General features: G+C 38.7%; 2 protein-coding genes across 2 annotated transcripts; one reads left to right on the forward strand and one right to left on the reverse strand.

The window, feature by feature from the left end:
• Window positions 1-9,938: 9,938 nt before the first annotated feature.
• LOC113303028 (cyclin-B1-2-like) lies at window positions 9,939-12,371 on the reverse strand. The gene is made up of 4 exons (XM_026552015.1): window positions 12,158-12,371; window positions 11,960-12,060; window positions 10,602-10,705; window positions 9,939-10,339 (listed from the first exon to the last, which is right to left on the reverse strand). The coding sequence occupies exons 1-4, from the start codon at window positions 12,284-12,286 to the stop codon at window positions 10,239-10,241; spliced, it is 435 nt and encodes a 144-aa protein (XP_026407800.1). The 5' UTR covers window positions 12,287-12,371; the 3' UTR covers window positions 9,939-10,238.
• Window positions 12,372-13,046: 675 nt separating this feature from the next.
• LOC113303029 (coiled-coil domain-containing protein 130-like) lies at window positions 13,047-17,259 on the forward strand. The gene is made up of 7 exons (XM_026552016.1): window positions 13,047-13,195; window positions 14,637-14,699; window positions 14,815-14,894; window positions 15,903-16,011; window positions 16,195-16,354; window positions 16,445-16,608; window positions 16,712-17,259. Exons 1-7 carry the CDS (start codon window positions 13,193-13,195, stop codon window positions 17,057-17,059), a joined length of 927 nt encoding a protein of 308 aa, XP_026407801.1. The 5' UTR covers window positions 13,047-13,192; the 3' UTR covers window positions 17,060-17,259.
• Window positions 17,260-24,022: the final 6,763 nt, after the last annotated feature.

The following is a 24,022-nucleotide window of genomic DNA, read 5'->3' on the forward strand; positions in this document are numbered from 1 at the left end:
CTTGGTCAAATCCCATATGTCGAGCCTCCCTATCAATGTTGTAAGAGACTGCCTGACAAGATCCTCGAAAGAAAGACGGTACATAACCAGGCGTGCAACTTCGCATGAACACAACCTCGCCAATGCTCGTATTCTTTTCATAAAGAAAAGATGTATTTGGAACAGAGTCAAAAGTGTCTATTTGAACTATGTAGCCGTGCAAAGGAGCCCATGGACGAAAGTTGATTGCGTAGGAGTTGTCAAGGAAGTCAACCAGGTTCGAACCAGATCTTGGGCTCCTGTTCACCCAGTGAAGTATCCTAGAACCACCCCAAGACTCGGGAAGTAAAGCCAGCGGTTTGGGAGCGCACTTCTCAAAATGATCCCACAACCACACTTGAAGAAAAGCAACATGGACGTACGAGTCCACTTTCATGTAGCCGTTTGAAGCACGCATGTCCGCAACCAGATGATCCAAATATGTGTACAGAGAACCGAGAAACAAGCCGCCAATGGGGAGAACAACACCTTTCGCCAATCTGATGGAAAATTTAACGAGACCCTGTCTTATTTCCTTCTTACCAGAGTCGTCATCAAAACTGTCTCTGGATAACCAAAGAACCAAGAATGCCGCGATATGAAGCGTACTATTCTTCTGATCCGGATCTGACTCGTCTGGGAACCATTGAGACACCCATCAGCTGTAGAAACACCTCGTCTCGTTTTTCTTCCGAACAAAACCTTTTGACTTCGCAACGGGAGCATCGTGCATTTGTTCTTCGTCTTCAGACAAGGTGATATTAAGATTCCCTGTTATGGGAAGGTTCAGCAAGACAGGCACACTTTCTAAAGAGGCAGTCATTTCACCCCACCAGCATATGGATGTTTGAGTCTCTGGACACCATCGAGAAACGAAATCAACTAAGCTCGGGATATACTTCCTGATTTGAAGCGCCGCAGAAGCTGTGACGGCGCCAATGATTTGCGCTTTGATCAAATTTGCTTTTACGCAGTCCTGACTTATCATGAATTGCATCCACTTGTCGAAAGAACGCAACGGACTCTGACAGATTCTGAAGTCAATGGAAGAAGAAGGATACTCTTGCCTCTGAAGGCAAAATCGTATTACACAACCTGGTAGAACCGACTGGGTGTCTCCTTCACCCTCTGAACTGGTGAGAAGGACATGCACAAACTTAGGATGATTTCTCCTAGCTGTGGCGGACGTTGTTAAAAATTCATCATCCATGTTTGGCCTAGAGCTGCCAATATTTTTCAAAGACGCGGTAGAGATTTTCTCAAGCGACATCCTAACGAAACCTTCTTAAGCTACTTACGCTTTCAACTATAGTAAAGAAAGGGGTACGAAGAGAAGTTACTACAAAGTGCATGAAAACTACTTTATCAAAAACGGAGAATCCATTTTGGACGCGAACCAATCTGTTTTAAATTGCAAGTCATAACGCTCATAACCAAAGAAATGGGGGACTTGCAAACCCTACGTTACCGCGGAAAGCACATCCCTAGCCAAAATCGAACCTTGCAGCGGAAAGTACGCACCCGAACAAGAAAGCACGCCCCCACCGCGGAAACTATGCACACGGTCACCCCAAGGAAAATGAGGAAACCCTAAAAACTAGGTTTTCATGGGAAAGGAATTGGTGGCAGTCACCTGTCCGTGCATGCCTATTTTGCATAATAATTGAGGTGGCTAACATTACTGCGGTGTTCACGCTTGAAATATTTCTACAAGTTCATGGAAGATACACCTATGGCTAGGGTTTGCACCAGTACAAAAAAAAATATTGAAAGAGAAACGCTGGAATACATACCTGGAATATGCTTGCCCGCTTTATTGCTACCACTCTACAGCTAGCACAAGGACGTGAGAACAAAGATACAAGATAAAAAGGAGAGCAAACCCCTTTTATAGGCGTGACACTTTTGGAATTTTAATAAAGAAAGGATTTCCTATTTGAGCTATGTATGGAAAAAGGCAATTGGGCCCGCAAGAACAAGATCCATGGTGCCAACAATCCACGCCACGCGAAGCCGGCGCCGTGCCAAGCCAACGCCACGCCATGCCAGCGCCCACACCATGCCGTGCCATCACCTACGCCACACCAAGCTAGTTCTCAAGCCCATGCCAACACCCACGTCATGCCAAGCCCACGCCAACGCTCACGCCATGCCAAGCTCATGCAAACGGCTTGCCAAGCCAATCCAGCAATGCCAACCACTCCGCGGCCTATCTAGTAGCACCACGAGCAAAATCTACGCAAAGCCACCAATACAAGAATCACGAATTCTCTTTATCTACCGAAAAAGGTCAGACGGATCTTCCTAACCATCTCTTCATGACTTGCCGTTTCGATTTTGTCCTTGTCTGTCACCATCTTATGCTTACCTCGCAACAAAGCCTCTGTTCCGAGCTAAGCAGGGGACTTAATGTTGATGGTGGTTTTTAGCTTAGGGTTAAAATCATAAAATCTTAGTCAATCAGTGACGTCACACTTGAGTAATAATGTCGCCACTAACACATTTATTGAACCATTCAACATGTCTGCGTAAAATTACCGTGGTACCTTTTTATGTATATGCCATGCTCCACGGAAGGGCCCTCGGTACTATCTAGCATCATCTCTACACATGCCAGCCACGCATGCTATCCAAACGTGCCAATGGCATGCCATGCCAGCCACATCTCCGTGCCAAAGGCATGCCAACATGCCAACCGCACCACCGTGCCAATGGCATGCCATGCCAGCCACATCTCCGCGCCAAAGGCATGCCAACATTCCAGCCGCACCACCGTGCCAATGGCATGCCATGTCAGCCACAAATCCGCGCCAAAGGCATGCCAACCATGCCGGCTGCACCACCGTGCCAATGACATGCCATGCCAGCCACATCTCCTCGCCAAAGGCATGCCAACCATGCCAACCACACCACCGTGCCAATGCCATGCCAACCACATCTCCGCGCCAAGGGCATGCCGACCATGCCAACCGCATCACCGTGCCAATAACATACCATGCCAGCCACACCAAAGGCAGGCCAACCATGCCAGCCACATCTATGCGCCAAAGGCATGCCAACCATACCAGCCGCACCTCCGTACCGAAGCCATGCCGGCCATACCTCCATTCCGCTGGCTGCCAAGCGAAGGGTCACAACAATTAATGGCCACCCTTTTTTCTGAGATGCAAATCTCAGCCGTCCAAGTTTTCCACCAAATACGTGGAAAATTTTGGCCCAATGCCAAGCCCTAATTTTGTCCGTGCCTAAACTATGCCAAAACCCTAATTTTGGCCGTACCTAAAGCTATGCCAAAATCCTAGCTTGGTCGCGCCTAAATCATTCCAAATCCACGCCAGCCATGCCTCCATGCCGCTGGCTGCCAAACGTAAGGTTGCAACAATAAACGACTATCCTTCCTCCTGAGATGCAGATCTCAGCCGTACAAACTTGCCACCAAACGACTTGTGGCAATCTCTTGGCGACGGTTCTAACTCTTGGCCACGGTGACAAAACCCTAATTTGGCCACGCCAAAGCCATGCCTCCATGCCGCTGGCTGCCAAACGAAAGGTTACAACAATCAACGAATATCCTTCCTCCTGAGATGCAGATCTCAGCCGTACAAACTTGCCACCAAACGACTCGTGGAAATCTCTTGGCTACGGTGCCAACTCTTGGCCACGATGCCAAAACCCTAATTTGGCCATGCAAAAGCCATGCCGGCCATGCCTCCATGCCGCTGGATGCCAAACGAAAGGTTGCAACAATCAACGGCTATCATTCTTCTTGAGATGCAGATCTCAACCGTACAAACTTGCCACCGAACGACTTGTGGAAATCTCTTGGCAAAGTTGCCAACTCTTATCCACGGTGCCAAAGCCCTAATTTGGCCACGCCAAGGCCATGCCTCCATGCCGCTGGCTGCCAAACGGAAGGTTGCAACAATCAACGGCTATCCTTCCTCCTGAGATGCAGATCCTAGCCGTACAAACTTACCACCAAACGACTTGTGGCAACCTTTGGCTACTCTGTCAACTCTTTGGCCATGACACATACTTAACTATGCCAATTCTTTGGTCACGACATCAAACCCTAATTAGCCACGCCAAAAGCATGCGCAAGCCATGCCAGCACCGTGGCCACGCCACTGGCTACCAACGGAAGGTAACCACAATCAACGGCTAACATTCCTCTCGAGATGCGAAATCTTGTCCGTCGAAAGTTACCACCAAATCGGCAAGCCTCTCAATCTTAACTTGCCAAACAATAGCAACATGCTACACGTTTTCCACGAAAACACTCGAGACATCAAAACATGTCACAAACTGGGGGATGCTCATCAGGGTATTGGTATGGCGGTTTACAGCGTGCGGCGTACGCTACGCTCGTTACAAGAAAGTGTCATAAGAGTGAGGCGGTTAGTAAATAAAAAAAGTAATGGTGAAACGTTCCCTTTATTATGGAAACATCAATTCCATGCGTTACCCGTTACCGCTTTCTTCCTTTACTCAACCGTTTCCACTTCTTACGAGACCAGGGTATGTTTCATTGCGACTTGTATAAATAGGTCTCACCTATTTCCACCGAAGGACAAGTTTTGGTCATGAGAATACAACACTCAGAAATCACTTGTTAAGATTTCCCATCTATTAGCTTTCCACTTTCTGATACAAGTCGTCAAACAACTACTCTTCCCGAATCAACTATTCTGGTCTCAACACTCTCTTCGCTTCCCTCCCTAGACCAACCCTTCTCCTTCACTTTGTGACCGAAGCAAGTCTGGAACGACCATTTCTTGGTTTAGGCCGGATTTGTACAGATTGATCTCTCGAATCAAAATACTCCCTTGTAGTACATTGTTTAGGGTTTAGACTCGTTTCTCACCCACACACTCGAAATTACCAAAATCAGCAGAAACTGTTTTCACCCTCAAACAGATTCATAAAACAAGTTTATGAATTGTCCTTCCTTTAAACGAATGTAAAACATTATTTCCTATGACGAAATATTCACCCATACCCATACACATAATCACAATAGCATTCATACAATTATGTCGATGTCTTATATACGAAGTTCAAAAGATAGACGTTATACTTCGTATCATAATTCCTTAATACTATGTCTAACTAGAGTATAATCATTCACAGCTTCGCAGTTATGTTTTCAATATGCACGACTTGAAAGATACGTTAGGAATGAAACAATTCAAGTCAAATATTACTAACCTCAAGTAGAAGGATGATGTCGTCGTTGTAGCTCTTTACTTCTTCACATTCTTCAAGTCTTCACGTAATACTTGTAAGCCTCATATCCTCGTAACTTTCTAGCTAACATATACGAAGTTGACTCTAGTAAATAATCAAGCGACTCTTTAAATGAGTTTTGATTCACTAAAATATGACAAAAAATTTGACATACTAACGCTTGGTGGGGTCTACCGAGTTATGCTCTAACAAGCCTAACAGAGACATGGGGACCTGGGGACTAAGCCCAAGACCAAATGAGAAAATACCCATGAGATGGAAAGGACAAGGAAGGGATTAATGAATAAGAAGGAGGTTATATTAAGAAAAGAATGGCATTAGAAGTAATTAAGGAAGTTTAGGACATGTGGCATGATGTCATAAAAGAAATGGGCTTTTGGAAAGTCTACATAAGGTAGGACAAGGTACAATGGAAAAACAATTCTCTCTTACTATTCCTAGAAAGTTGAGGTCACTTGGTGTAGCTAGGACGGGTAGAACCAAAACTGAAATCACCTATCAACTGGTCCTAGGTTTACTTGGTCTAATATGCAGCAAGGCCCTGACCTTATTCTTGAGAGACTCGATAGATGATTGATTAATCAAATTGCTGAATAGTTATCCCCTAAACTTTGTTTCAATAATTTTCCTAGAGACTCTTCTGACCACTGCCCTATGCACATTGGTTTTAACTTCGAAGAAATTTGCATGCCCAAACTATTTCGTCTTATGGCCATGTGGATTGAAGTTCCTACCTGTAGAGATAATATAGATAACTCTTGGTTTGTTAACGTTGTAGGTTCCCCAACTTATAAATTTAAATATAAAATCTTAAGTACAAAAAAAGGCCTTAGAGATTGAAACAAAACCTGTTACCAGAAGAAGAACTTGTTGATACTCAAACCTCCAACCCAACCGACTCTAACTCTGTTTCTAAACTTAGAGCTAGATTGGAATAAATGTACAACTTGGAGGAATTGTACTAGAAGAATAAGTCTGGAGAAGTATGGCTTATGGAAGGATATAGGAATTCTCACTATTTCCATAGAGTTACACTTTTTAGAAAGAAAAGAAATGTCATTCTTACTGGCAGAGATAGTATTGGTTCCTTTGTTGATTATTTCAAAAATTTATACTATTATCACCCTTAGTAGTATCAAGATGAAATCCTCTAGGATATTCCTATGAAGTTCTCAGATGATGATAACTCTTATCTGAACTCCCCTCTCATTGCGGAGGAGATTAATAATGTTGTTTTCCAATTGAGGGGGTAAAAAAGCTTCGGGCCCTGATGGTTTTACGGGTTTATTCTACCAAAAGCATTGAGATATTGTGGGAGAAGTTGTTATTGATATGGCGCAGACTTGTTTTCGAACTGGGCATATAGCTAAATTTTTTAACCACACCAATATTGCCCTTATCCCTAAAGTCCCTTTAGCTGAATTGGTTTCCCAATATAGACCTACAGGGCTTTGCAATTTTATTTATAAAATTTTGTCCAAAAATCTGGCTAATAGATTAAAATCATTCATGGGTAATCTTATTTCCTAAAATCAAAGTGCTTTTGTTCCAAAAAGGAGTATTTCTGATAACATTCTGATAGACAATAAAGGAATTTATATTGTAAACCCCCACAAAGGTAAGGATGGTATTTTTGTTATTAAGCTTGATATGTCCAAAGCCTATGACAAGCTGGAATGGTCTTTCCTTGAAAAAGTTTTGAAAAAAATTGGCCTCTTTGACCATTGGTTTAATCTGATTAACCAATATCTTTCCACAAGTTTCTTATTTTGTTCTGTTAAATGGTAGGTCGACTTGCCTAATTAAACCCGCGAGAGGTCTGAGGCAGGGAACTCTTTATTACATTATTTGTTCCGAAGCTTTATCTTCTTATATTGACTCTCTGACTAGAAAGGGTTTAGTGGAAGGTATTAAAGTTCGTAAAGTTTCTCCTTGTATTACACATCTCTTCTTTGTTGATGCCTCTTTATTGTTTTCTAAAGCTACTGTTAAAGATTTCCAAACCCTAAAGAATTATCTTAAAAAATATTGTTTAGCTTCTGGCCAGGAAGTAAACTTTGACAAGTCTGGTATGATGTTTAGCAAGAAACTGTCAGAACAGTTTATATGTCATTTTTATAACATTCTTGATATTAATAATGGATATTTAAGAGAGAAATACCTCGACACCCCTTTTGTTTTTCAAGCTTCGAAAGTACAAACTCATATGGATGTTCTACAAGCTTTGGATGCTAGAATCTCTACCTGGTTTCATAGACTCTTGTCTCAGGCTGCTAGAACCACTTTAAACACATTGGACAGGCTATTCCTTTATACCAAATGGGAGCCTTTATGATTCCTAAGTATCTTTGCAGGAAGATAGATTCCTATCTCTGTAAATTCTGGTGGGGGGAAACTCTGGACTCAAAATATAGAATACTTCATTTTCTTGGTTGGGATATTCTTTGTTCCCCCAAGTCTGAGGGCGGTTTAGGCTCCAGGAAAGATGATCTGAATAACTTAGTTATGTTTGCTAGAAATTCCTGGAAGATAATTGAAAATTCCAATTTCCTGATAGGTATTATTCTCAAAGCCAGGTATTTTCCTAAGACTGATTTTTTAAATGCTAAAATGTCCTAGTAATTGTTCTTGGACTTGGAAATGCATGCCCGCTATGAAAGAGATGATCAAACCGTTTACCTCCTGGATTGTGGGAGATGATAACTTCATTGATCCTTGGTGTGACAAGTGGATACCAAGTTTGGGCTCCGCCACACCTAACCCTTTAGTTCCTCCAGATCCTAGTGTCAAAGTTTCTTACTTATTCTGAAACTAGAACATGAGATATTAGTAAACTTAATGCCCACTTTGATGATGCTTCTGTTAAGAAGATTTTCATTATTCCCTTAAGCCAGTTATGTGCTCCTGATATGAGGTCTTGGGAGCTTTCAAAGAATGACAGATTTTCTTCTAAATATGCCTACTTGGGACTTAGAGGACTTGGGTCTTCCCTTAGTAGCAAACTTTGGAAGTGCATTTAGAAACTTAGAGTACCACACCGTATTCAGATTTTCATTTGGAAGGCTGCTAGGAATGCTATACCTGTCAGAACCGTTCTTCACACTAGAATGTCTATGAGTGATGTGGGTTGTATTAGATGTTCTGATCCGTATGAGTTTGTTATGTATGCTCTTGTTCTGTGCCCTTTTGCTAGCCAAGTTTGGTTTCTTTCTTATTTCTGTGTGAATACTAATGCTTTTCAAAATAAGTCTTTTATTGAGTATCTTGTCTTCTGGCTGGTTGATCATGTTATTGAATTGCTAGATGAATGCCATTCTTCTCTATGGAGTAGTAGAAACAATCTTAAAGAAACCCATCATGATGTTATCAATAGAGCCAGAGCCATGTTGTTGACTAGGAAGCCTAAGCTGCAGATTCCCTCTAATATCATTATTGGTTATCATGACAAATGGATGCCCCCACCTTTTGGATGAATAAAGTGTGATATTCACGGTGCCTTTGATGACATTACTCTGGAATACGGTGCAGGCTATGTGATGAGGGACTTCTCCAATAAACATCTTTTTGTGCATCAATTGTGTTTGATGTTGAATCCGCAATTTGGGACTCACGGTGCCTTTGAGACTAGAGCAATTTGGGTTGTATTGAAGAAAGTTGTGGAGCAAAAGCTTACTCACATTATCACTGAGAGTGACGCTAAGGATCTCATTGACCAATTTTCTTCTGGAAGGTTTGATGGTGATCAAGAACGGATGCTATTTATGAGGATATTTAGTTTTTCTCATCTTGTTTATCGGTTTACTTTCCAGCCTAGGATTCTTAATTCTGTTGCTCATGAACTAGATCATTGGGTTTTTTTTTGTTCTTTTTTTTGTTGACAAGTCCCAAAAGACTTGGCCAAACTACTCTGATTTGAACCGCAAACTTTGAGCAAAATATGGTCTAACCTGATAAGAGAGAATGTTTTCAAGGAAAAGAGGAAGGAAAGCCCGTTATTGTAGAATCTTTTTGTTAAATCCTACATTTGTAGCAAAATCAGAAACTTATTGTGGTGAGTGTGAATGATTAAATTCTCGCAGGGAACAATTACTCGAAGGACAATTAACATTACCCAAAATACCGTGAGAGCTATCTTAAACTACATACCAGATAATTGTTGTATATGTAGTGACGCTATGCCGATCTTGAAAGCAGAGCATGCCAACTACCTCCTCAAATCACTCTGAAATAATCGCTCTACATGAAGCAAGTATAGCAAGTATAAAGTGTGTGGATGCTATAACTCGGCTTACATAAACTACATCAAAGGTGATAGCACGGAACATATGTTTCCGACCATCTTCAGAAGAACACTATTTTAAGATTTTTCTTTGCTGTACTCTCTTTTCCTTCATCCTGGTTATCAATTTTAACGAGGCAACTAATTTAGAACGTTGGTCATCCATAGGTGTGGATGACTCGCCTGTGTACATAAAGGGAAGATGCCACCATGTATGTTTTTCATTTACTCTTTTATGACAACCAACACAGGGTTATTTCGTTACTGCAAGAATCAAATCAGTGATCGTTTCAAGTATTGATTCGACCCATGCTTTGTCAAACACAAGGGTGGAGATCCACAGCATCGACAAACTCAATGGGGTTGTGCTACCATAAGATGATCAGTGATTCACTGACTGGTAAATTTCATCTCTTTCTTCATAAAGGTACGGATTACCAAAGATGATCATTGACACCATAAACTGATATTAAGCTTACAGCAAATCACATAGACTCTAAAATTACAATTGTCAGTTTTCATTTCAAGGAATCTAACAAGTTCTGCACATTGCTGGTTCAAATGCATACGAAAATGAACTTCAATGTATACAAGGAGGTACCCTCTGCTGAACAGGCAAACTACTAAGCACGACCACCATGAAATTGCAACCAGAAGGAAGAGTTTTTATCTATCTCACTTTCAAAAGTGAAGATCAAATGAAACTGGGGCAGACTGGTCCACTGGATAGGCCAAGACGAACTTCCATTCCATGATGCATGTCAGCTGGCCTGTAAGTTTCAGATTCACGTGGGTCTGCAACAACATGAATAAGAACCCCAGTTAGAATATAAGCTGCAATAGCATTGTACTAGTAAGTTCAGTTAATCAACATTTGGATGCTGCCAACAAGGGCTCTTAAGGTATAAGGGTTCTGAATGTAGATTAAAGCTCATACATAGTATACAGATGAAATTCAGCAAATTCTCCTCAGGGCAATCCAATAATCGTAACTGTTGTTAATGATAATGTAGAATCCTAAAGATGAATATAGAATATCATGACTGGATGCCCTTACCATTTAGGCAATGGAAATCTTCGCAACCGAAGTCATCCAAGGTACCATTGACAGCCTCGAGACCTAGCATGGATGATGACACCGCCCCTGGAGGCCTTTGAAACCTGCAAAGGAAGTTGGGAGAAATTAACATGAAGCTATGAAAATAACAATAGACATAAAAACAAAAAGTTTGAAATGTAATTGAAGTTAAGTAAATATAGGATTCCACTAGATGAGTTTTAAAACAAGCAGTGACTCGCAACAAACAACTAGGTGATTAAAAATACCAAACAACGTATCATTGACCTCAAAGGCTACTCGATAGTAACTGATATTAAGTGTTCGCGAGAAACAACTTGCACAAAAAAATGACAAGGGTATTTAAGATTCGATTTTAGCTGGTGATCACAATAAATGAACAATTGGTCAATTCACCACGTTTTCACAAGTATACACCTGAATTACTAAAACACTTGAGAACAGTGCATGCGGGTTATCTAAGCATTATATATAAGAGAGATAGATCAATGAACTAACAGCAGAGCACTGGAAGAATTTATAGTACATCGACTGCTTAGGATTCCCGATTTTATAGTATATACTGTATCTGCCGTCATTCAAGATAAACCGTCAACAAGTCGAGCAACAAGGTCGGCTGCATTGTTCAGTAGAAAGCCTCAGACCCTTAGGTTTAAAATATTGCAAGGTGACACAGGTCAAAGACTGAAGTTCTCTACACTTTACACAGATATACTTGATGCCACATTCTTGAAGTGCCAGATGCAGCCACTCTACCCTACTCTTGTATCTAAGATGCTGTTTCGAGAGCAGATCGAGTGTCTAAATATTGGAGATGAAAAGCCATTGTAGGATTGCACCTTCTGACTTACTAGCATCCACGTACAGAGGATACAGAACGAAACTTTAAAGAGGTAAATATAGAGATGCAGGGTCAATTAGGGACTCATACTCACAGACAAAGGTCATGGGAACAGGTTAGATTTCTTCCTCAAAAAGAGAAAGGACCCAATTGGTCAACAAATTTGATTCAAGAAGCTAAGAGGTAAGTTAGCATAGGTATGCAAACAAATTTGATAGTGCCATATAAAAGAAAACCCAAATACCTAATTGATGACAGCACTTGATAAACCCCTATTTAATCTACTAATACCCCACCAAAAGACCTAATTCACCGATTTCCGTACATCAGTCATCAGTAGTTACTAATTAGCTGCACATACTTCAACACATTTTCTTTAAAAAAACCCTAATAACTTTACCCAACAGCCTGTAACAAAAACCCTAATTTTAGCACAAAATAAAAATTAAACATATACACTTGAGAAGAAATCTAAGCTGTAATCTTCAATATGTACCTAGCTAGCATCCGTGAATCTAGATCCATCTTCAATGGAAAAGCAGATCCATAAGTCATAGCAAGACCCCTCCTTTTCATCTCAGCCTGTGACATCTGTGTCTAAAAATACAAAAATAAAAAAACGGAACAAATATCAGAATGATTAATTACTTAGTGTTGGGGAAAAAAACCAGATGGGAAAAGAAAACGAACATACAGATTGAAAGGTGGATTGAACAGGATGAACTCCAACTATATCACTCTTAACACCATTTAAACCAAAACGTAGGGCATCATTGATTCCTCCAATTTCGTGTGCGATCGTTTGTTTTGAAGCATCCTCCATTCTCAGTCGTCTTTGTGAGGTTCCTTTTCTTCTTTTTTTTTTCTGCTCAAGTTCAATAATTTTGATTTCTTTTTGGAGAAGACAGTAGGAGATTTCGCCGTGTGTATGCTTATATAGACCGACTAGCGGTTCGGTGTCTTGTTAGTAATTCGGGTTGGGCCCATATGTGTGTGCCTGACCCGAAAAGGAATATTCTCTGAGAGCGTCCACAGTGGCGCGAGTATAACCAAAGACTAAAAAAAAGACCAAATTTGGGTTTAGTCCGTAGTGGAAAAAGAGCATATTTGGTCGCGCATTGATAAAGATAACGCCCGAGTGGGGCGTTGGTATAGTATACGCTTCAGAAACAAAAAAAAAAAAGAAAAAATGGGGCGGAGGTATAAAGCCCGCCCCATGAAAGTTTCATAAATTGTGAAGTTGAAAATGGAGTGGGGCGTTAAGTATATGAACGCCCCATTTCGGGCGTTAAGTTTATGAACGCCCCATCGGGCGTATATTTAACCAACGCCCCGTTTCAGGCGTACATTATATCAACGCCCCTTGTGTAGCGGATATTATATCAACGCCCGATGAATGGCGGAGATTATATCAACACCCGATGTGTAGCGGAGATTATATCAACGCCCGACTATATTTGGATTTGGTCTGAATTTTACTCTTTGATCAAATTTTGATCGATGGTCCGTCCCACTACGCCAGCCCACCCGACTGAAAATTTGGGTTTACTCGTCCATTGCAGTTGCTCTGAGGCTTCACAAAAACTAAACGGTGTAAAGGGTAAACATCCCTTTCGTTTCTTCATCCCCGGAACAAAGATTTTCTTTCTACAAAAGAAGAGCAAGTTTGGTCGCAGAACTTTGGAGATCAACTCATCATCTGATTAATCATACGTGAGGGAAAAAAATCATGGTAAGCCTTTTGATTTTCCCCTAAAAAATTAATTTTGTACCTCTTTTTGATCCATTCGTTTACTTCCTTTCTTAGTTTGAATCCAGAAACTCATTGGGGTTTCATCACCACGAACTAAAGATATTATCTGTTTCATTCTCTTTTTTTTATTTTTTTTATTTCAAGATATACCTAGGGTTTCATCACCATTTTATCTCCCAAGAACATTTGAGGAATCTGGTGTTCGATTAACTGCTGAATTTGTACGTTATAGGGTCCTTAGGCATAAATTGGATAGATTAGTTTATTACACGATTCTTTTTTTGATATTGAAACTAGGGTGAAGAATATAATATCCTTTACTGAGACTAGGACCTTTTGTATCTCTTCCTGGTGATCTATAATTGATTCAAGTTTCATTATCTAGATAGTTTCAATATGTTGTTGGATTAGAGTTCTTTCTAGGAGCTTATGTCGATTTTGTTGCTTTTGCATCGTAGAGTTAAGAGAGCTTTCTGGGAACTAGCACTAGGCTTTATCGAATACCATTACTGGCAGATTTTAACTCAATAATTGCTTAAGGAGTTACTTTGATCAATACTGAATTTTAGTTATTTGAAACCAAAAGAAAAAGTAAAAACCTAAAGCAGCTGTTGGTCCGAAATAATAAAATAACATACCACATAGTTTGAGCGATATCCGGATATTAATGGCTAGACAGCTAGACTGAGCAACTGGAAATCCAAATGTCCTGTGGCCCCTGGAAATCCAAATGTCATGTGGCCCCTGGCCCTTATCATTTGTCATAGATTCGTAGAATTTATTTTTTTATGTGAGTAAAAAGAAAGCAAGCTTGATTGATGATGTTCAACAGTAGTAATGTACACTTTAATGTGTTTTTTTTGTCCTTGAGTGTAATTATTTATTTCCTACTTATTAAGCTCTTACAGTAATGGTTGAAATTGGCCATTTGGGAGCTATTAAATATTTGAATAATGGGGAACCTGTTAGAGTCATACAATGAGCTTATTGTAAGTGATAAAGAAACAAGCCGGTGTCTAACGACTGGTAGGTCTGTGAGTTTAACATGGTCCTTAGCTGATATTTCAATGATGTCTGGGGTTAGTTAGTTCTGGAAAAGCAATGCATTGGTTTTGAATTTAAAGTTTCGTTTCATGGAGTTACTCCTTGGCACTGTTAATCTCGTGTTATTGCTGTTACACTTTGCGGTGACCCCCGCCCCCTGAACCATTTATAACAGATCTTAAAGTTTTATCAGAATGAAAATGTGCTGTATTTCAGTATTTTTTTTATGAGAGAAGGCTTAGTTAGTTTTCTAATGTGAAAATTAAGTAATTTCGTTCTTAGTCATTTGAATTTGTGTCACAAGGCATACAACGCTATGTTTCTGTCTGTTTGCTCGTGTAAAGTTATGTAACATTTTTCATTTTGTTTCTTGCAGTCTTCGCTTGCAGCTGCTAGAGCAGATAACTTTTACTATCCCCCAGAATGGACCCCCGACCAGGTATTTTTACTTGATCAGTCACTTGTACTTTGGTTGACTGATTTACCTTAGAGCTTAAATGCTTCTTTTTGGAATATTTTTTTTAACCGCGGTTCTATTTTTATCTTATTTTCAGGGTTCTTTGAACAAGTTTCATGGACAACATGCTCTAAGGGAGCGGGCAAAAAAGATAGATCAGGGAATTCTGGTAATAAGGTATGGAGTTTTGCACTCTATTCATGTGTGTATTGCTAAGCGATTGGAGGTGCTAATTTAATGCTTCCAGTAATCATCAAAGATATACCAGTGGACCACAATTAATATGTTAAATTGTTGATACTGAATTGTGTTTTCTATCTGTAGTCATACAAGAAGTTGTTGAAATTAGGATGAGTCTATTTATTCTCTTATTAAGGTCTTTAAATCATGTAGTTCCAGTGGACCACAATTAATTTGTTAAATAGCTAATGCTGAATTGTGTTTTGAGTCTGTAGTCCATGGCCTATCATACATACCACATGATCTATGCAAGAAATTGTTGAAATTAGGATCATAAAGAAGTTCTGTTTTTGTATGGTTAACTATCTTTCTTTAGGCTGCCATATTCCTCACACGATTATCACAACTAAGTTTGGGTAGCATTTATTTTTTAAATGCATGAATATCATTTTGAGTGTATAGATGTTGACTAAGTCATCGTAATCATCGTCTTTTTTCTTGGCCTAGCTACTTGGTGTTTTGAGGGCGATTGCCGATCTTCCTTACAATTGTATCTGTATTTGCTTCCAGTGCACATTCTCAAAACCTTTAATCCACCGAAAATGTCTGTATAAAACCTTTGCAAAACCTTCTTAACTTCTTTTCAAATTATTTTTAATGTGAGGGTATGGTTTTTTATTTTTACAACCAAGTGGATCAATCTTGTCTGCAAAAGGAGTTACTAATTGGTGCAGTGAAGTGCTCTTTCTACCAACTGGAGTTAAAAGTTGTGTACTTTGATATTTTAAGATCAGAAATCCGTGAAAACCCTTATGCCATGGGGTACAAAAGAGCAGGGAGTATCCTTACTTTAGAAAATTATTGATAAGCAAAATAACAGGTTGAAATGCTGTTGCAAGATGTAATTTGATAAGGACAATATGTTTGAAACGGTGAAAGATGGTAGCTTTATTTGCTTACTTTCAGGTTTCAGGATGCCATTGACTTTCTTTATCTTTTTTTCAGGTTCGAGATGCCTTACAATATTTGGTGTGGGGGATGCAATTCCATGATTGGAAAGGGTGTAAGATTCAATGCAGAGAAGAAGCAAGTGGGAAATTACTACTCCACAAAGGTATTCTTTGCACCTGAAACTGTACTAGACTCCCCAAGTTAGGGAGCTATACAGGCCAGAATATGGCTCATTCAAGTCGGGATATCATCTGCATTTTCATATGCATTAAAACAATCTGGCCATTCTGTCGCTTATATGTAACATATGTATGTACTTATATGTACTCCTCTTTTTTTAAATCAGATTTGGAGCTTTTCCATGAAATCAGCATGTTGTCAAAATGAGATTGTTATCCAGACAGATCCAAAAAACTGTGAGTATGTAATTATCAGTGGGGCTCAGAAAAAGACTGAGGATTACGATGTTGAAGATGCAGAGACTTTTGAACTCCCAGCAGCTGAAGGTTGGCTTTTGATATCCAAGCACAAGGATGATACTTTTGGTTAATTGTTTGTTTAGAATCCGAACCTCATTTAATCAATTCATTTTGTAGAAAGAGGAAAGCTTGCAGATCCATTCTACCGTCTTGAACACCAGGAAGAGGATTTACAGAAAAAGAAACAAGCTGAACCAGTACTGGTGCGCTTGCAGCGCGTTTCTGATTCTAGGCATTCAGATGATTACTCCCTTAACAAGGCTCTGCGGTCTCGGCTTAGGGTACATAATACTGTTCTAATTCTTCAAGTTTGAGTTTGGTTGCATGGTTTACTTTCTTTTCACCTGATTTTGTGAAGTTACTCTTTAACTTCGCATCATGCAGAGTCAAAAGAAAAGGGTTGTAGAAGAAGAGACTGCCTCTGCAAAAATGGGCCTTGCGATAAGACTACTGCCTCGATCAGAAGAAGATAATTCAGAGGCAAAACGAGTCAAGTTCCCTTCCAAGTTTGAACGGAGCAGAAAGGACAAGCGAGCCTTGATCAAAGCTGCCTCGATTTTCCCGGATAGTTCTGGCTCTTCGCGAATGGAGTTGGAGTTGAAGAGAAGGAAAATAAAAGCATCTATAACAACAAGGTTGCTCTCAGGGTCAGTCAAGCCATCGGCTTGGTCACAAAGTTGTTCTACTAGTGCAATTAATAAGGGATCAACTGTGACTGCAAGAAAGAGGTGATTTCAAGATTTTTAGAAGTTGGGTTGAGTGATTATCAGTTCTCTGTTTGTTTCCGAGTATGTTATTCCTGTATTTTGTACATAAGTGTATCTTTGCTTATTCCTTTCTTGGGTTGGGTTAAGCTTGAACTCATTGTTGATAATAACATTTGTATCGTTTGAAGCAACCTATTGGAAGTTTAGTTGAGTTGGTTTAAATGATCTTGAAGTGAGTTTCTGGTAAGGGTATGAAGGATGCCAGTCACGAAGAACTATAAGACATCCATCAAAATTCCATGCTCCTCCAAACAAAACAGAATCCTTGTCGTCATCAGTAGCAAATTGTATGGCAAAAATATTGGGTTCTAAAGATCTTATCATGATTTGTCACTGATTATTCCGCCGAAGATGAGGCCAAATGAACTTAGCTGCTTTCTCAGCATCCTGCCAAACCATAATTCTAGGGTCGAAAAGCTTACCAGCAAGACAAATTTTCCAATCATTAATACCCTGGGAAAGAGCAGTAACAGAATGTGCAACAACTTTGGCTCTAGTAGCAGGCTGATCCTCTAAATTTATATCCTCCATCTGAGAGGAAATATTGTTTACGTAATCAGACATGATGATAACAATAAACAAAATAGAGGAAAAGATGAGGGTGGAAAAGAAATAGTGAACTGATAAAGTATATAAAGAGATACTGAAGTAGTTGTGTGTCAAGGAGCTGTGTAAATAGTTGATGGGTATTGAAGATGGATAAGGGTATAGACGAACAGGTGTTGAAGTTACAAGATATAATATAAGAAGTTGAAATTGATAGTAACTAGAACCAATCTGACCAAACCAGATAAGGATGAAGATTAATACCCAGATAATATCATATTGATGATGCACCACTGCAATGAATAGAAACCAACAAGCACTTAACCAATGAAACAAGAGCCAACTACTGATAAGAGACATTACTGCAACCCCTGATGCTGACAACAAGTCTTTAAAGCTGCATAAAATGGAAGATAAAAACAAAATGTTAATAGAAACAATGAATTGAGAATCAAACGTGATGAAAAGATTAAACAAACATCAAATAAAAGTAGGAGAAGGAAGAATCAAAAGTATGAAAAGAAAAGAAACTAAAATTAATTGAAAATAAAAACCTAGAGGATAAGTATGAAATTAGGGTTCTAAAAAGGAGAATAAAAGGAAGAAAGAAAATTAAAAGAGAAAGCAGAAGAACAAATCATAACACTAGGGAAAGATTAGAAGACGTAAATTCAAAAAACAAGATAGGGAATTGAAGTTTGACTAAGTTTGACTTCAGTTGACTTTTCGCTTGACTTTTCGCGTGTCAAGGGAAGAACTGACCTTCTGGTCGGAATGAGGAAACTTAAAATCTGAATTTAGATGGATACAATTTGGTCTTGTAAAATTTGGTCCTTTATCAAGCATCATCATTCATCAATATTAACAGTATTTTACATATACTATAACCAAACGATGGTTAATTTATGAACCTTTTACAAGGTCCCAAAAAAACCTAGGTAAGAGCGTTTCTCCAAAACTTCATACTTCCTCCGTTTATGGAAAAAAGATACTTTCACTTTTTCAATTTGGCCTATTTTTAGGCTAAAATGAAAAAGTGAAAGTATCTCTTTCCCAGAAACGGAGGTAGTATTTTACTAGATACCCTCGTTCCAACTCAGTTGAATGCGAAATTCCAAGATCATTTAAACCAACTCAACTAAACTTCCAATAGGTTGCTTCAAACGTTACAAATGCCATTATCAACAATGAATTCAAGCTTAACCCAACCCAAGAAAGGAATAAGCAAAGATACACTTATGTACAAAATACAGGAATAACATACTCGAAAACAAACAGAGAACTGATAATCACTCAACCCAACTTCTAAAAATCTTGAAATCACCTCTTTCTTGCAGTCACAATTGATCCCTTATTAATTGCACTAGTACAACAACTTTGTGACCAAGCCGATGGCTTGACTGACCTTGAGAGCAACCATATTGTTATAAATGCTTTTATTTTCCTTTTCTTCAACTCCAACTCCATTCGCGAAGAGCCAGAAATATCCGGGAAAATCGAAGCAGTTTTTATCAAGGATCGCTTGTCCTTTCTGCTCCGTTCAAACTTGGAAGGGAACTTGAATCGTTTTGCCTATGAATTATCTTCTTCTGATCGAGGCAATAGTCTTATCGCAAGGCCCATTTTTGCAGAGGCAGTCTCTTCTTCTACAACCCTTTTCTTTTGACTCTGCATGATGCGAAGTTAAAGAGTAAGTTCACAAAATCAGGTGAAAAGAAAGTAAACCATGCAACCAAACATTGCAAAAGGAAAACAAACTCAAACTTGAAGAATTAGAACAATATTATGTACCCTAAGCCGAGACCGCAGAGCCTTGCTAAGGAAGTAATCATCTGAATGCCTAGAATCTTTCAGCAGGCACATATTAATATAAACTCTGTTTTATTTTCTCCTGTTCAAGCATCTTACTAATATTGCTTCATCATTAGTGTCTCATCAACATGCTTTCCATCCTAGACAGATTGTAGGACATTCACATCATTGGAACCCTCCTCTACCAGACACTTTAAAAATGAATGTTGATGCTTCATATCATAAAAGTTTTTATTTATCTGGTATTGCTGTGATAGTTAGAACTTCTGCAGGACAACATGTTGCTTCCATAGGAGTACTTAAAAGAGTAGCAAATGCTTTTCAAGCCGAAACATGGGCTTTATTAGAAGCAATGAAATGGGCTAAAGCTAAAGACTGGGATGTTGTTATCTTTGAATATGATAATAAGAGTTTGATGCTGTATATGAATAATGGTTTGCCTTTACCTCCCTGGGAATCTTCTACCATATTATCTTTGTGTGTTGATCTTTGTAAAATACACCAGAACTGGAAGTGTGTCCATGTACCTAGAGTGTGTAGTAAAGCTGCAGTCTGTCTGGCCAAATCAGTCCGCAAGTGTTTTAATGTAGGAGAATGGTGGAATGTACCACCTTCTGAAATCTCTGTATCTTTGGCCAAAGATGTTTCTATTACATAATGTATATTTCTTCTTTTGGTAAAAAAAAAAAATGTATCCATCTGCTGGTGACCAAAGTTAGTAGATTGTCAAAGTAAATGTAGACATCCCTTAACCAACCCAAATACATAAAATGATAAAATTCCCTAGTCCCAATTCGGAAAAGATAGGTGTCCGGAGGATTTCCTCACGAAAAATTCCGCAACACACACAAAATGGTGGGACCAAAAACCCTCCCGTACCCCTATAATTCTCCAATGGGTCCCAACGGCTGTGTGTGTACGGGAAGAAATCCTCGGTACGTGTAGCATTCCCCGTCCCAATAAGGCTTTATACTGGGTATTATGGGCATGCCCAAGACCTTCCCAGCCAAGAAAACCGTGGCTGTAGGAGGGAATTCCCGGAAGGCTTCCCTAGTGTGCGGGAATCCCAGCGGGAAGACTCCGGGAATGACTATTCATTAGCCGTTTTAAAAAAGCAGAAAACAGTCAATCATTAACCGTTCTTCTTCATATTAACGGACAATGATTATCCGTTCCTATTGAACGGCTACTCATCGACCGTTTTTCCTTCCTTAGAATGGTTAATGGCTACCCTTTCCTTGACCTTTTTTCGTTTACACTCCATGTACACTCATTTGCAGTTTATGTTTTCTTTTGACAATAGTATTTACGCTAGACGGATAGACACAACTGAGATTAAATGTCGTATTTAGTTTGTGGAATATGGCTGTTGTAGTGTACACATGGAGTTGCTAAGTCGTATTTAGTTTGTAGAATATATAAATATAAGTGACAAAGATGTGTAAACGATTTTATTTTATTTGGGTACTTAAACTAAGTAGTACATAAATTAAAATTACTGGAAATTAAACCTAACTCACTGTTGCAGGCATCGCGACTTCACTTAGTCGGTGCAGCAACCCTTTAAACCGTTAGGTGTCCCTAACGGCCGAGTTTAGTCTCGGGAGGGTTTGATAGAGATGTACCCACAAAATATAAAGTGTTGGCGCAGCCGAACTAATCTTCTTTACCATCTTCACCCTCTTCATGACATAATATCTCGGGATCGTATTCTTCAGGCAACCTTTGCTTCAGGAGTAAATAACATTCGTATAATTGGAATGCTTTACCGATTGCAACTTCGTTTGCGAATGCACTTCCTATATTATACAAACAAATATTAAAATTATGATATTAAAAATATGTTTTGAAAATTTAAGATGTTAGTCCAAAATTAATACATTTACACATTCATTCGTTGTCCATCCAGAAGGAATGTTTCTTAAAAGTGGAACCAACAAACTTAGGTACAGCTTAACCTTTCTTTTAATATTTGGAACCCTGTTTTGTAAAACTCTAGATGTTCTATGGTGTGGGTTTCCGTTCCTAACCGTCAAATGTAGAACCACAAGCTCCCATAAATTGACCCCTGAAACAATATTTCTTGTTTCTCCTTCAGCGACAAAGACATTAATCCAAGACTGGATGATAGCTGCATCTTCAAGGGGGGTGAATCTGGCGACCATGGCTACTAAAATAATAAAAGGAGGTGCTGAAAATTAAAGAGAAGATATATCTAGTATAAATAAGATGTTGATAATTTGGTTGTGTTGTTTTGGTATAGAGCAACATTATTTATAGTACATTGCTTGTCTTTTTGGTATCTAAATTTTCAAATCTTACTACTGCTATTGTGGTCTAGTGTGGTCACTTTGTTTACTGGTGCATTTATGTCGGGTCGAGTTTTCTTATCACCGGTTGTCGGTTTCGTCGGTTCACTCATTAATTTGCTACATTATTAAAAATTCAGTAATTGAGTTGACATATCAATGTATTTTTCATATTTCGACATATCAACTCACATCAATTATTTCGACATATCTGTTCCTGATTTAATTTTCATTCACTGTAATAGTGTCCATCTAGTATTATAGTCAAGTGCAACTTGAGCATCGTCATGATGTATTTGGATATTTTAAATCTTTTAGTACATTTTTTCGTAACATATTTGGTCGACTACTTTTCCAAATAAATACATGTACTTGTCTTAAGACTCATCAGATCAATGTCTTAAAGTTTAGTGAATTTTCATGGTGATGTGTTTCTTGTTGCGTGAATTATATATTATTCAATTATTTTACTCTGCAGTATGGTAACATTTTATACTTTTCTATAAAATCCCTTGAATTGGATCACAAATAGCATACCCTCATTCCATATGCAATAAGATCTTCTACTAAGTTTTGTTAGAAAATAGTCGTGATGAGGTTTAGTAACGAAGAAGATGTCGGTATTGTGGAAGCATGTATTTTAGAAACTAATCGAGCCACAATCCCAGGAGAAGTAAATCAATCAACCGAATTTTGGAACCGCGTTTTCCAAAATTTTGAAGATATTACCGGAAACGACAATAGAAGAACAAAGAAGTCAATAACAAACAGATTCAACCTAATTGTAACTGAAATCCAAAACTTTGTTACTATTCTGTTTGATATCAAATTGAAGCATGCATCATTATCATACGAAGTTCGAGTAAGGATATAATAAAAACTAGTTAATAAGTTGATTAACTATGTACTCTAATGTCAAATGTTTTATGTTAAGTTATCATGTTAATGTTTTCTTTTTCTTTTTCAGAAAATGAAAGCTCAGATCGAGTACCGTGAAGACACGAAGAAACCTTTTAAATTTGATGCATTGTATGAGCAATTGAAAGATGCTGTACCTTGTTATAATCTTGAATGAATATATCAATGCGAACATGTTTTTTAATAAGAAGAATAGTCTTAAGTTCAAACATCAAATGGATACAATAGGATTAAAGTTAAAAACACTCTAATTAAATAAAAGCATCTCGAAATTAAAATCACAACTAATTAACAACACCACTAATTAACCATTAAACAAGACAACTAATTAACCATTAAACAAGACAACTAATAACCAAGAAAACCAACTAACCATATTAAGAACGTCAATTAAATAACTAATTACGAGGATCGTATCCCATCCGGGTACATATGTCCTCCTGCATCTTTTTTACTGCATATTTCTTCCATTCAGGCAGCATTTTCACATCCGTTAATATTATTTCCATATCTTTATGCCTAATGGACATTTCTTCATTGTGAGCTTTTTTCTCTCTAGCCAAGGTATCTCTTGTCCCATTTTCAACTAACTGGCGCATTAACTCATTTTCAACTAATTTTTTTTTCATGTTTGACTGCACCATTCTTCTCAAAATAATGAATCATGTTGTTCCAGCCTCGTTCTGCAACTTTAGGCATGGAATTTTCCATCTTAGTCTTATCTATGCTAGGTCCCCTTGTTTTATCTTTTGCAAAAAAGCGTGTTTGTGTTTGGGTTTCCGTTGTTGTATATGTGCCATCACCATCTTCAGTTTCTGAAACAACCATAGGAATCGGGGTGGACTGACTAGGTTCACCATGATGGTTTCTTAAAATTAATAACATTTTTTGTATGACGAAACTTACGATTTGTTCATCAGTCCATCCACTAGGCGGGTTCCTGAGAAAAGCCGCCACAATTGCAGCAAATCTTCTGCAATCTGTTTTGAGGGAACTCATTCTGTTTTGAAGCGCTTTCCGAGTCCGGTTTGTACGTGTGCCAAAAGTGCGGTGGTATTCCGGTTCGATTTTATCCCAGAAAGTTTCTGAATCTTGATACCTCCCGACTACTGAATCGGATGCAAACATAACATAAGTGATGTTTTTCCAAAAATTGTTGTAGTGATAGTGGTAAAAAGATTCGTTTCAGACTTGTGAAGGAAATGGAATTTTTAGATTTAATAAAAATATATATACAAAAATATTAACAATGGGCGAGAGGTACTGGGACTCGGGATTCCACCAATTCTCACATTCATGCAGTTCAATATTTAATTCCGGACAATTAAAGCTCATAAAATAAC

Source organism: Papaver somniferum, chromosome 8 (assembly GCF_003573695.1).
Source record: "Papaver somniferum cultivar HN1 chromosome 8, ASM357369v1, whole genome shotgun sequence".
Lineage (NCBI taxonomy): Eukaryota > Viridiplantae > Streptophyta > Magnoliopsida > Ranunculales > Papaveraceae > Papaver > Papaver somniferum.